The 13,189-nt window shown below is 37.9% G+C and overlaps 1 protein-coding gene across 2 annotated transcripts in view; it reads left to right on the top strand.

The window, feature by feature from the left end:
* The window catches only part of GMPR (guanosine monophosphate reductase), an 81,672-nt gene that overhangs the window by 44,947 nt on the left and 23,536 nt on the right, over positions 1–13,189 (top strand). For both annotated transcript variants that reach the window (XM_037844375.1, XM_037844374.1), the window contains one exon: positions 1,161–1,203. In XM_037844375.1, coding sequence (XP_037700303.1) covers positions 1,161–1,203 — 43 coding nt within the window. The remainder of the gene's footprint in view (positions 1–1,160; positions 1,204–13,189) is intronic.

The following is a 13,189-nucleotide window of genomic DNA, read 5'->3' as shown; positions in this document are numbered from 1 at the left end:
TAGTTCATCCCAATTCTGTACAGTGGCCTTCCAAGGTCTGGGGTTGCCTGCAGATTGACACACAAGGTATAGCCCAGGAAACCTGCTTCAGGAAACTTGATTCAGCTGTTCCTCCTAGACTCACACTCAGCTTTGGGCTCTCTCTCTCTCTAGAAGTGAAGGCTGTTCAATCTCCTTTTGCTCCTTTGTTTTCTTGGCTCTCTAGGTTACCTTTCCCGTCCTTTCCCTCCTTGGGCTTCACACAGGCCAGACTGGGAATAGCATGTAGCAGCCTGGTCCTTTTTATGCCTCTTGTGTTTATTAGGATAAAGCATCCACGGTGTTTCCTAACAATCTCGTGCTGGGTTACTGGTGTTTAAGCATAGCCACCCCAGCTAAACATTGCCTGGGCAGCCCACAGGTAACAGACTGTCCTCATGGTAAGTATCAAACTAGCCCGGGTGTGTGCATTTTCTGGGGACAGTGGACATCAAGGATGCTTAATTTTACTATAACTGGGTACATTATGTGAACGTGAATAGTATACATGTGGAACAGCTACAAATATATAGGAAGTAACACATTATCCATTTCTGGCTTTTCAAATAATGCACCTTGTATAGGAAACAAAGCTCACACAAAGCAGGGAGGGAAAGGGGACTACTGCATGAGAAGTTGGAAAACATGCCCTCTGCTTGACATGCTGTCATGGGCGGCCAGACTGGTGAGGCTCATAGTGGGTTATGTAACCGGGTAGAGGAGGGTGAAGGCAGAGGTCTGGCAGCTGCAAAGACTCCTGATTCCTCCTCCCCTGGGCATGGGAGGGGTTGGGGGCTGGGGTGGGGTGGCTGATGCATCCTTTGACCTGTGGAAACCAGACAGGGCAGGAGATTCCAAGCAAGAGTGGCTGCTCTGAACCGAACCCCTGAGAGCCATTTGCCACCTCCATGGACTGGGCTTGGAGAATGGAAGGTGCAATATTGAGGGGAGTAAACTGGGTTAGAAAATCCCAGTAACTCCGGAGCGTTGGGCTCTGGCTCCGAGGGAAAACCCTGGAGGCCGGCGTGCTTGGCTAGGAGGGGTTGGGGGTGGATAGAAATTCGCTCTGACTCGTCCTGGGGGAGAGGGAGGATCTTGTTGAGTCCTGCTGACTTCCTCTCCTTGCTCTTTCCTCTTTAAAGGATGGCGGCTGCACATGTCCAGGAGATGTCGCCAAAGCCTTTGGTAAGGCTGGTGGGTTCCCAGCAGAGGTGCGGGGACGGGGAGGCGGGGCGCGGGGCGGAGTTGGGAGCGAGGAGGGCGGATGCACGGGGCACCTCCAGGGCAAGTCCGCAGTTTCCTCTCCGTGGGTTTCTGGGGCGGTTTTAGCCCCATCTGGTCCTCCGTTTGGTTCTGGTGATTGATAGAGCAGGCAGTGTGCCCCGGAGATGGCCAGAGGTGACAGCCTGCACGCTGGGGGTCCTGAAGGGAAGGCTCAGGGTTAGCTGCGGAAGAGGACAGCCCCAGGTCTCATTTGTAGAAACCACAGGGGAGGTCTTTTTTATTTAATTTGGGGAAAGCCGGTAGAAGAGGTTCCTCACTGGAGGCTAAGGAACCTGTTGCCCACCAGGGGGCGGCGGTGTCCGCTCTGTGATCTAGCGAGGCTGACGCTCCGTGGCCGGCTGGGCTTCCCGGGGTTTTCTTGGGAAAGCATCTGGAAATCCAAGGTCTTGACAACAGACAGTAAAATAGAGCTACTGAGTCCTATGCTGGCCATTAATCATTGGAAACTGCACTCAGATGTCAGCCAGCAGCACTGCTGGGGACTCCTAACTATGAACTGGAGCTACGGGTGATGGCAAGAGGTGGGAACAAAGCACCCAGGTTCCCTCCTGTCTCTTCTGATGTCCGGGCTGGGTTTGCTGTGTGTGTGTGGAGGTGTAACTTTTTGGGAATTCTGATTTTAAAAAAAGCACTAATAGTGACAACTGAAAACATGGAGCGGTGTTCTTTATAGCAGTTTTATCACAACACCAGAGAATATCATAAAAATAGGTGTTCTTTCTTAAACCCATCCTAATCATAGCTCTTAACTGTGAAGCTTGCCCATGTTATAGTTGAGGTGACTGGGGTCCTGAGAAGTGAGTGACAGGGGCAAAGCAGGGAGAACTCAGGACCCACATTGCAAGAATCATCAGCCAAGGACATTTTACCATTAATTTTTGAGCTGTGTCTACTGCAAACTGATGGGTGTTTGTTTGGGGCTCTCTGTTAATATCTCACCGTACTTTGTGCATAGAGTAGTTGCTGAGCGCAATTTAAAGTGACTGGTCGTTAAGAGGGTGCCTTGTAGATAGAGGGTGCCTTGTAGATACCGGATCTGGGCATGATCGCAGATCTTAGATTCTCTCTTCTACTCTCCTTCCTCTAAGCTCAGTGATGTCAACACTGAGGCTTAGTGGGAGAGACCATGTCAGGGAAAACGGTGGTCAGGAAAGGTGACGAGTGTTCAGAAATGAAAATAATTGCCAACAACTTAAGAGTGTCCCTTAAAGGGATCCATGCTGTGTGTTCCTGGTGATGAGCTGTTTACCCCTGCTCTGTGGCAGCAGCTGCACAGCTACCTTCTTCTGGGGTTGTGGTCATCAGGAGGCTTGGCTGGATACCAGTTATCCTCAGTCTCTTGTGAAATCATGGCTGGAGGGCCAAGGAGCCAACATTCATGATGGCACTGCAAAGTAGAAAGGCCTTAATATTCCTTGCCTGCCTGAATGTAGGCCAAGGGGTCAGCCTTTCAGAAATGCTTAAGGAAGGGATGGTGATGCCCAGTGCAAACTCCAAAAGCCTTCTCGTAAATGACCAGATGGAAGATGTCAAGTCCACTTTTCAGGGTTTCCTACGTTTTCTCCTCCTCGTCAGGGATTTTGTAGACTCCCTTATTCCTTCACCCAAATAATATTTAGAGTACACATGTGCCCTGATATTCTCTTGTTTGGTTCTCAAGGTAAACCCTCAACAGGACTGGAATTATTTAGCAGGAGAAAGGATAGCAGGTTCTTATTAAATATTCAATGAAGAGCCTGTCTGCACAATCATCTATGACAGGATGGAGAATGGGGTGGCTATTTTTGTTTCTTCCATGTGTTAACTTTTTCTTTTATTATTTTTAAATTGAAAAATTTCTAAACGTTCCCCTTCCCCTATCCCTCATTCTCTGGTAAACTCTAATCTACTTTCTAACTCTGCAGATTTGCTATTTCTAGTCATCTTCATAAGAGAAAGCATACAATATTTGCCTTTAGTGTGCCTTGCTTATTTCACACAGAGCATAATGTTTTCCAGGTTCTTCCATTTTACAGGATGTCTCACAACTTCATTCTATCTTAGGGCTGAATAATATTCCATTGTGTGAATATACCCCCCCCCACACACACACACACATCCTTGTAATTGCAGTAACGTATCGTCATTCCCACTCTGACCACTCTCATGTGAATAATTCGCTAGCATTACAGTCACAATATTATGCTACCACCACCAATATCCATTACCCCAACTTTTTCATTGCATCAGATGGAAACTGCTCATCAAGCAATAACTCCCCCCCACCTCCAACAACTTCAGATTTGCTTATTCTAGGTAATTCATGTAAGCAAGGTAATGCAATATTTGTCTTTTTGTGTCTGGCTTATTTCATTCAACACTATGTCTTCAGGGTTCATCCATGTTGTTGCATGTATCAGAAATTCATTCCTTTTTTATGGCTGAGTATTCCATTGTCTGTAATACCACATTTAGTTGACCTATTCATCTTTTGATGGACATTCAGGTTGCTTCCACCTTTTGGCTACTGTTAAATAACGCTGCTGTAAACATTTAAACAATTGGAATACAAATATCTGTTCAACTCCCTGCTTTCCTTTGTTTTGGGTAAATACAAGAAGTGGGATTGCTAGGTCATATGATAATTCTATTTTTAATTGCTGGAGGAACTGCCAAAATGATTTCCACAGTGGATGTACCATTTGGGTTCTTATTTCTCTGCATCCTTGCTAACACTTACTATTTTCTGTTTTTAAAATGATAGCCATCCTAATGGATGTGAAGTGGTATCTCATGTTTTTTGTTTTGTTTTGTTTTGGTTTTTTTTGGCATTTATTACTCTTACAACATTGTGTAACTAGCACCACCTTCCACTACTAAAATGTTTTCACCACAAACAGAATCTCTGCAGCCATTAAGCAGTAACTCCCATTTCCTCATCCTCTCCACCCCCAGCCTGTGGTAATCTCTGACCTCCTTTCTGTCTCTGAATTATTCTGGCTATTTCATTTTAGGGGAATCATACAATATTTGTCTTTTTCTGTCTGCCTTATTTCACTTAGCATGTTTTCAAGGATCACTTATGTTACAGCATGTATCAGAATGTCTTTCCTTTCTTATGGTCTGAATAGTATTTCATTGTAGGATATAAAATATTTTGTGCATCTATTCATCTGTGTACACTTGGGTTGTTTCCCTTTTCAATGCTGCTATGAACCTTGGTGTACGAGTATATTTGAGTCAGGTGGGTGTTCTTTCCTTTTTTTTTTTGGAACTTATTTTGAAATACTTTCAAACTTACAGGATAGTCACAAAAAACAGTGCACACCCCACACATAAAATTCCAACATACTCCTAAACCCCCGATACTCAGACCCACCAATGGTAATATTTTGCCACATTTGCCGTATCATTCTATCAATCCATCTATCTTTCTGTCCATTTATCTGTCTATCTTTATCAAACCATTTTCTGAACACTTGAGTGTAGGTTGCAAACATCATGCTCCTTCAACACTAATATTTCTGTGTACATTTCCTATGAACAATAATATTCACTTATTAACCAATCTTAAGTACAGTTATAAAGTTCAAGAAATTTAACATTGATATAAAGCTTACAGTGTATGTTCCCATTTCTTCATCTGTTCCAGCAATATCCTTTTGAACCTCTTCTCCTTTCTTGGTAGATCCTGTTCAGGATCATGAATTGCATTTAATTGTTACTGTCTCTTTAGTTCTTTTATTTTTTAATTGTGAATATATATGCAACAAAAACTTTCCCATCTCAACCACCCCCAGCATTCCATTTGATGGGATTAATCACAATCATAATATTGTGGTACCATCACTACCTTCCATTACTAAAATTTTCCAGTCTCCCCAAACAGAAACTCTACATCCATTATGCATTAACACCCCATTCTCCCTACCTCCTCCCCTTGGCAATCTGTATTCTACTTTCTGTCTTTTGAGTTTACATAGTCTTCAATATTTTCATTGTAGTTACCATAGGGCTTAAATTTAATATCCTGAATTGATAACAATCTCATTTTGCTTTGATACCAACTTAACTTCAATATATACACAAACTAAATTCCTATATCCCTCTGTCCCCCACCCTATCTCCATCAGATGCATGTTTCCAATTATTTTTTCCCATTTGGTAGGTTGCCTTTTCACATTGATACATGTCCTTTGATTTACAAAAGTTTTAAACTTTGGTGAAGTGCATTTTATCTATTTTTGGTTGTTGCTGCTTGGGCTTTTGGTGTCACATCTAAGAAGTCACTACCAATTAATATTAATATTGACATCTTAATAATTTAAGTATCCTTATCCATGAACATGGAATCTGTTGCCATTTATTTAGATCTTTAATTTCTTTTTAGCAGTATTTTGTCGTCTTCAGGTTACAAATTCTTCACCTCCTTGGTTAAATGTATTCCTGGGTATGTTACTTTTTTAGGAGCTTTTGTGAATGGAATTGCTTTTTGTTGTTTTTTTTCTTTTTAAATTTCCCTTTCAAAATAGTCTTTGCTGGTGTATAGAAACACAACTTATTTTTGCATGTTAATCTTACAGTCTGAGGCTTTCCTGAATTTACTACTAATACTCTTCTTGTGGATTCTTTGGGATTTTCAATATAAAGGATTGTGCCATTTACAAATAGAGATAGTTTTATTTCTTCCTTTCCGGTTTTGATGCCTTTTATTTCTTTTTCTTACCTAATAACTGCTCTGTCAAGGACTTCCTGCGTAACAGTGGTGAAAGTGGGAGTGTTTTTATCATGAAAGCGTGTTGAATTTTGTCATGTCTTTTCTGCATCAATAGAGATGACCATGTGTTTTTAATTCCTTTATTCTGTTAATGTGGTATATTACATTGATTTTCTTTTGTTGAATGACCCTTGCATTCCTGGGATAAATCCCACTTGGTCATGTTGTATAATTCTTTTGATATGAATTTCCCTCTCACCACATCCTTTCATGCATTCCATCAGTTTTGGTATATTGTGTTTTTTTTTCCCAGCAGTCTGAATATATTTCCTAATTTCCCTAGTGATTACTTTTTTGACCAACTGGTGGTTTAAGAATGTGTTGTTTAATTTCCACATTTTTGAATTTTCCAGTTGTCTATTAACAATTGCTAACTTTGTTCCATTGTGCTTGGAGAATATACATTGTATGACTTACTCTTTTTAAATTTGTTGAGACTTGTTTGGTGACCTAACATATGGTTTATCCTGGAGAATGATCCATGTGCTTAGAGGAGAACATACTCCGTTGTTGGGTGAAGTGTTCTATATATGTCTGTTAGGTTTAGTTGGTTTATTATATCCTTAAAACCTTCTATTTCCTTATTGATCTTCTGTCTAAGTGTTCTGATTGAAAGTGGTGTACTGAAGTCTCTTTCTGTTAATGTACAACAAACTATTTCTCCCTTCAAATATGTCAGTATTTGCTTCATATATTTTGGGGCTCTGCTGTGAGGCACATGTATATTTTTAATTGTTCTATCTTGTTGAATTGACCCCATTATCAGTGTATAGTGTCCTTTTTTGTCCTTTATAACAGTTTTTGCCTTAAAGTTTATGCTGTCTGATATTGATATAGCTACCTTAGCTCTCTTTTGGTTACCATTTGCATGGAATTTTTTTCCATCCTTTCACTTTCAACATACTTGTCTTTGCATCTAAGATGAGTCTCCTGTAAATGACATAATTGGTTTATGCTTTTTCGTTCATTCTGCCAATCTTTATTGCTAGTTATTCCATTTACATTCAGAGTAATTACTAATGAGGCAGGATGTACTTCATCCATTTTGTCCTTTGTGTCTTGTATGCCTCACAACATTTTTATCCCTAATTTCATTCATTGCAGCTTTCCTTTATGTATAGTTGGTCTTTTGTAGTGAAACAGATTGATCCCTTTCTCATTTCTGTTTCTGTATATATTTTTAACTTTGTGGTTACCATGCAGTTTGTATTTAACATCTTAAATCTGAAATGATATCAACTGAACTTCAATAGCAAAACACAGTCCCTGTTCTCCCTCTTTATGTGGCTTTTGTCACACGATTTCTTTATATTTTGCAAGTGTAAAATATTGAAATATTATTTCTTATTAATTTTATTCTTTATCATGTAAGAAATAAAAACTAGAGTTACCTACAGTAATACTGGCATTTGTATCTGCTCATGTAGTTACCTTAACTGGATTATCTTCACTGAATTTTTAATGACTCCAGGCTATTATCTACTGTCTTTTCAACCTGAAGAACTCCTTTAGCATTTCTTGTGGGGTACGTCTCATGGTGATGAACTCCTTTAGCTTTTGTTTATCTGAAAATGTCTTAAACTTTCCCTCATTTTTGAAGGACAGTTTTGCCAGACATAGAATTCTTGGCTGACAATTTTTCTCTTTTAGTGCTTTAAATACATTGTTCCACTACTTTCTTGTCTCCGTGGTTTCTGATAAGAAATTGGTTTATGATCTTATTGAGGTTCCCTTGTATGTGGCAGGTTGCCTCTCTCTGCTTTCTGAACTCTCTTTATCTTTGGTATTTGACATTTTAATTATGATATGTCTTGTCATAGGTCTGTTTGACTTTATCCTGTTTGGAGTTCTTTGGGCTTCTTGGATGTGTATATTCATGTCAATTTGGGGAAGGTTTGTCCATTATTTCTTCAAATATTCATTCTGCCTCTATATCCTTCTCTCCTTCTAGGACTCCCATGTGCATGTTGTTACACTACATGTTGTCCCACAGTTTGGTTCTTCTCAGGTCTCTGTTATGCTGCATCTTGCCCTGGCTGTGTGCAATGACTTTCAAGGATTCCCCAGTATGTGTGACTGTTTCCCTCCAATAAAGGAATTTTTCTCCCCAGCTTTTCCTCCCAGGCCCCTGGGCTGTCCTCTTTGTTTTTATTAGGTTCCTCCCCTCCCCCCCCCTTTTCCCTGGTAGCTGCAGTCTGCTCAGCTCCCATCCCGCACACAGTCTGCCTTTTCACCCCAGTTTCAGCACTGGGTCTGCTCTGCAGTTCCGTAGCTCAGCTCCTTCCTTCCACATAGTTTTTCTGCCCCTGGTAATCTCTGGGTTAGGGTTCCCAGACCCGAGTCCTCAGTCTGTCTTTTGTTGAGCTAGTTGGGGCTGATGTACAAAGATACCCAATATTTTCATTTAGGTGCCCCAGTAATTAGGCCCAAGGGACGTGGAAGGGAATGCATGTGGATTGCCAGACCCCTGATATGCATGAACTAAGCCTTAGGGACCTGCACTTGAATGTGTGTGGGTCTCCTTATCATCTCTGAGGGTCTACCAGCCACAGGGATCCATACTAGAATGTGCCCAGGATGCCAAGTCACTGCCATAAGTCACACAAGTTGCTGTATTGATCCAAGAATGGGGGAGAGTACTGGGCCAGTAGATTTGTCCTGTCACTCTCCTACAGTGTTTAGGTGGTTCTTTTCATCTCTGATTCTGCAGTCAATACCTAATCTCAGTCTTCCAGAGTTCTGAGAAAATTGATTCTTCCATTGCCATTGCTGTTTGGGGGGGGGGGGGAGAGCATGCAACAGCATTTCTTTTTCCACTGTTGTGATGTTTTGGTTATCTGTTCATTTGTTGATGATATTTTGGTTATCCATTAATCTGTTAATGGACAATTGGAATATTTTTACTGTTTGGCTATTGTGAATATTGCTGGTGTAAATGTTGGTGTACCAGTATCTGTTTTCATTTCCTTTGTGTGTGTAGTTAGAAGTGGGATTGCCAATGCACATGGCAGTTCTATATTCAGCTTTTTGAGAAACCACCATATTGCTTTCCACAGTGGTTGCACCATTTTTTACTTTCACACTAACAATGCACTAAAGTTCCAATTTCTCTGCATCTTTGCCAACACTTATTTTCCGTTTTTAAAATTATTATTGCTATTGTCATCCCAGCAGGTGTGAAGTGGTATCTCATTTTGGTTTTGACTTGCATTTCCCTAATGCCAATGATGCTGAGTATCTTGTCATATGCTTATTAGACATTTGTATATTTTCTTTGGAAAATGTCTATTGAAATACCTTATCCATTTTAAAAGTGGTTTGTTTTTGTTCTTGCATTGTAAAATTTCTTTATATATTCAGAATATTATGTCCTTGTTTCATAAATGTTTTGCAACTTTTATCCCATTCTTAGTAGGTTGTCTTTTCACTTTGATAATTTCCTTTACACAAAATATTTTAATTTTGATGAAGTAAAATTTCTTTATTGTTTCTTCAGTTTTCTTTTTTTTTTTTTTTTCCTGTCATGTATAAGAATCCATTTTCAAATCCCAGGTCATGAAGATTTGCCACAAAGTTATCCTCTGTGAGTTTTTATAGTTTTAGCTCTTATATATTAGGTACCTGATTCATTCTGAGTTTGTTTCCTCTTTGGTGTGAGCTAGTGGTATAACTTCATTCTTTTGCATATGACTATACATATTTCCTGTACTATCTGCCGAGGACTTTCTTTTCCCACTGCATGTTCTTAGTATCCTTGTCGACAATCAGTTGGCTGTAGATATGAGGGTCTTTTTCTGTACTTTAAGTTCCACATTTTCTGGACTTTAATTTCTCCTGGTCTATTTTTATATCTTTATGCTATTATAATACTCTCTTAATATAGTCTTGCTGAACAATTTGAAATCAGGCTTAAGAGTCTTCTAACTTTGTTCTTTTTCAAAATTGTTTTGACTGTTTGGGCCCCTTGCGGAATCATACGTTTTTGAGGAAACGTGTTTCCATTTCTGAAAAAAAAAAAAAAGGCTGCTGGAATTTTGAATTTTGATAAGGATTGCATTGAATCTGTATACTGCTTTGGGTAATACTGCTAGCTGAATAATCAACTCTTCCATCTATGCATATTTGATGTCTTGCCATTTATTTTGGTCATCTTTACTTTCTTTCAGAAGTTTTTTGTAGTTTTTTATATCTTTGGTTAAAATACTCCTAGATATGTTATTTTTCAGATGAAGTTGTAAATGCAATTTTCTTAATTTCCTTTTCAAATTGTTCATTGTAGTGTATAGGAACACAGTTGATTTCTGTTTGTCCATCGTGTATCCTGCCATTTTGCTGACCTCATAAGTTCTAATAATTTTCTTATGGATTTTCTTGACTTTTCTACGTGTAAGATCATCTTGTCTGCAAATAGAGATAGTTTTACGTCTTCCTTTCCAATTTGAATTCCTTTTCTTTCTTTTTCTTGCCTAATGGCTCTTTCTGGATCTTCTAGTACAATTGTGAGTTAGCAGTATTGAAAGCAGACGTCCTTGTCTTGTTTCTGATCTTAGAGGGAAAGCTTTGAGACTTTTACCATTTAATATGACGGCTGTTTTTTCTAAATGACCTTTCTCAATATTGTAATATTGAGAAAGTTCCCTAGTTTTCTGAGTATTTTTATCAAGAAAGGGTGACAGATTTTGCTAAATGCCTTTTGTATTTATTGAAATGTTATTTTTCCCTTCGTTCTCTATATGTGCTGTATTATATTGATTGTCATATGTTGAACCACCCTTGCATTCCAGGGATAAATCTCACTTGGTCATGGTTTATAATCTTTCTCATGTGTTCTTGGATTCAGTTTGTTAGTATTTGGTTAAGGATTTTTACATCTGTGTTCATAAGGTATATTAATCTGTAATTTTCTTTTCTGGTGCTGTCTTATGACTGATTTAATCTCTTGTTCTACATCTGAGATTTTCTATTCAATTTATGTAACTAGGATTTTTCCATTTTAGCTAGAATATCTAATATGTTGGTATATAATTGTTAAAAATATTTTCTTATTCTCTTTTTAATTCTCTAAGTTCTGTTGTGATATTACCATTTCCTTTTTTGATTTTGACTATTTGCATCTTTTGTCTTTTTTTCCTTGTCAGTAAAGCTAGAGGTTTGTCAGTTTTACTGATTTTTTTCAAAGAACCAACTTTCAGTTTCAATGATTCCCTCAATAGTTTTTCCCTTTTCTATTTCATTTATTTCCACTTAAACATAAGTATTTCCTTCCTTATTCTAACGTTGGATTTACTTTGCTCTTATTTTTATAGTTTCTCAGGATGTGAAGTAAGGTCATTAATTTGAGATCTTATTTCTTAATACATTCATGGCTAAAAAAATTCCCTCTGAGCACTACTGTCACTACATCTCATAAGTTTTGGTATATTGTGTCTTTGTCTCTAAGTATTTTCTAATCTTGCTTTTAATTTCCTCTTTAACTGAAGAGTATTCTGTTTACCACATATTAGTATATTTTGCAATTTTCCTTCTGTTTTTTATTCTAGCTTTATTCCATTGTGGTTGGAGAAGTTACTTTGTATGATTTCAGTATAGTTTAAATTTATTGAGATCTCTTGTGCCATAACATAATGGTCTAGCCTGGAGAATGATCCACGTGCACTTGAAAAGAATGTGTGTTCTGCTGTTTTTGAGTGATATGTTCTTTATACATCTGTGTTGCTCAAGTTCTCTGTTAACTTGGTTAACTTCTGTTGAGATGTTCTATCCAGTATTGAAAGTGGTGTATTGAAACCTTCAACTATTATTGTATAAACTGTTGTTATCTCTCTTCAATTCTTTCACTGTTTGCTCCATATATTTTGGGGCCCTGTAGTTAGGTGCATGTGTGTTTATAATTATTAAATGTTCTTGTTTAATTGGTCTTTTTATCAGTATATAATATCCTCCTTTGTCTCTGGTAACAGTATTTTACTTAATGTCTATTTTGTCTGATAATATAGCCAACCCAGCTCTCTTGGTTACCATCTGCATGTCATTTTTTTCTTCTATTCTTTCACTTTCAACCTGCTTGTATCTTTGGATTTAAGATGGGTGTCTTGTAAATAACGTACAACTGAGTCAAGTTTTTATTGGAGAGTTTAATCGATTTTTTCTAATTTGAAATTTTTCATTTACATTTTTAAAAAAGTTTCCTTCACACACAATACAGTCCATCCAAATTGTATGATCAGTGGCTCTTGGTATAATCAGAGAATAGTGCATTCATCACCACATTCAATTTGAAAGCATTTTTTATTGCTCCAAAAAGATAAATTCCATACCCCTTTACTCCCATAATGTTCAAACTTAGCATTGGTGTTATTTTGTTATAATTAATGAAAGAATATTACAATATTACTGTTAACTATAGTCCATAGTTTGCATTAGTTATATTTTTCCCCATATACCACCCTATTATTAACACATTGTAATAGTGATGTACATTTGTTCTAGTTCATGTAAGAACATTATATTTGTACTATTAATTACAGTCATCATCCACAACCGAGTTCACTGTTATACAATCCCTTCTTTTATCTTTCCTTCTAGTGACATAAATGACATAAAACTTCCCCTTTCAATCACAATCACAACCATAATTCATCACTGTTAATCACACTCATAGTAATGTGCTCCCATCACCTCTATCCATTTCCAAACAATTAAAAATCAACCTTATAAAAAATTCTGCACAAATAAAATTTTTCATTTACATTTAAGGTAATTACTGATACGGCAAGACTGACTTTTCCTGTTTTGTTGTTTTGTGTTAAATCTTACACCCTGTTTTGTATTAAGTCTTACACCCTTTTTATTACTGCTTGCCTTTTTGTTTAGATCAGCTTTTTTTTTTTTTTTATCATCATTTTATTGAGATATATTCACATACCACGCAGTCATACAAAACAAATTGTACTTTCGATTGTTTACAGTACCATTACATAGTTGTACATTCATCACCTAAATCAATCCCTGACACCTTCATTAGCCCACACACAAAAATAACAAGAATAATAATTAGAGTGAAAAAGAGCAATTGAAGTAAAAAAGAACACTGGGTACCTTTCTCTGTTTGCTTCCTTCCCCTACTTTTCT

Source organism: Choloepus didactylus, chromosome 7, assembly GCF_015220235.1.
Source record: "Choloepus didactylus isolate mChoDid1 chromosome 7, mChoDid1.pri, whole genome shotgun sequence".
NCBI classification, from domain to species: Eukaryota; Metazoa; Chordata; class Mammalia; order Pilosa; family Megalonychidae; genus Choloepus; species Choloepus didactylus.
The sequence above is the reverse complement of the archived record's forward strand: the minus strand, read 5'-3'. Positions and strand labels throughout refer to the sequence as shown.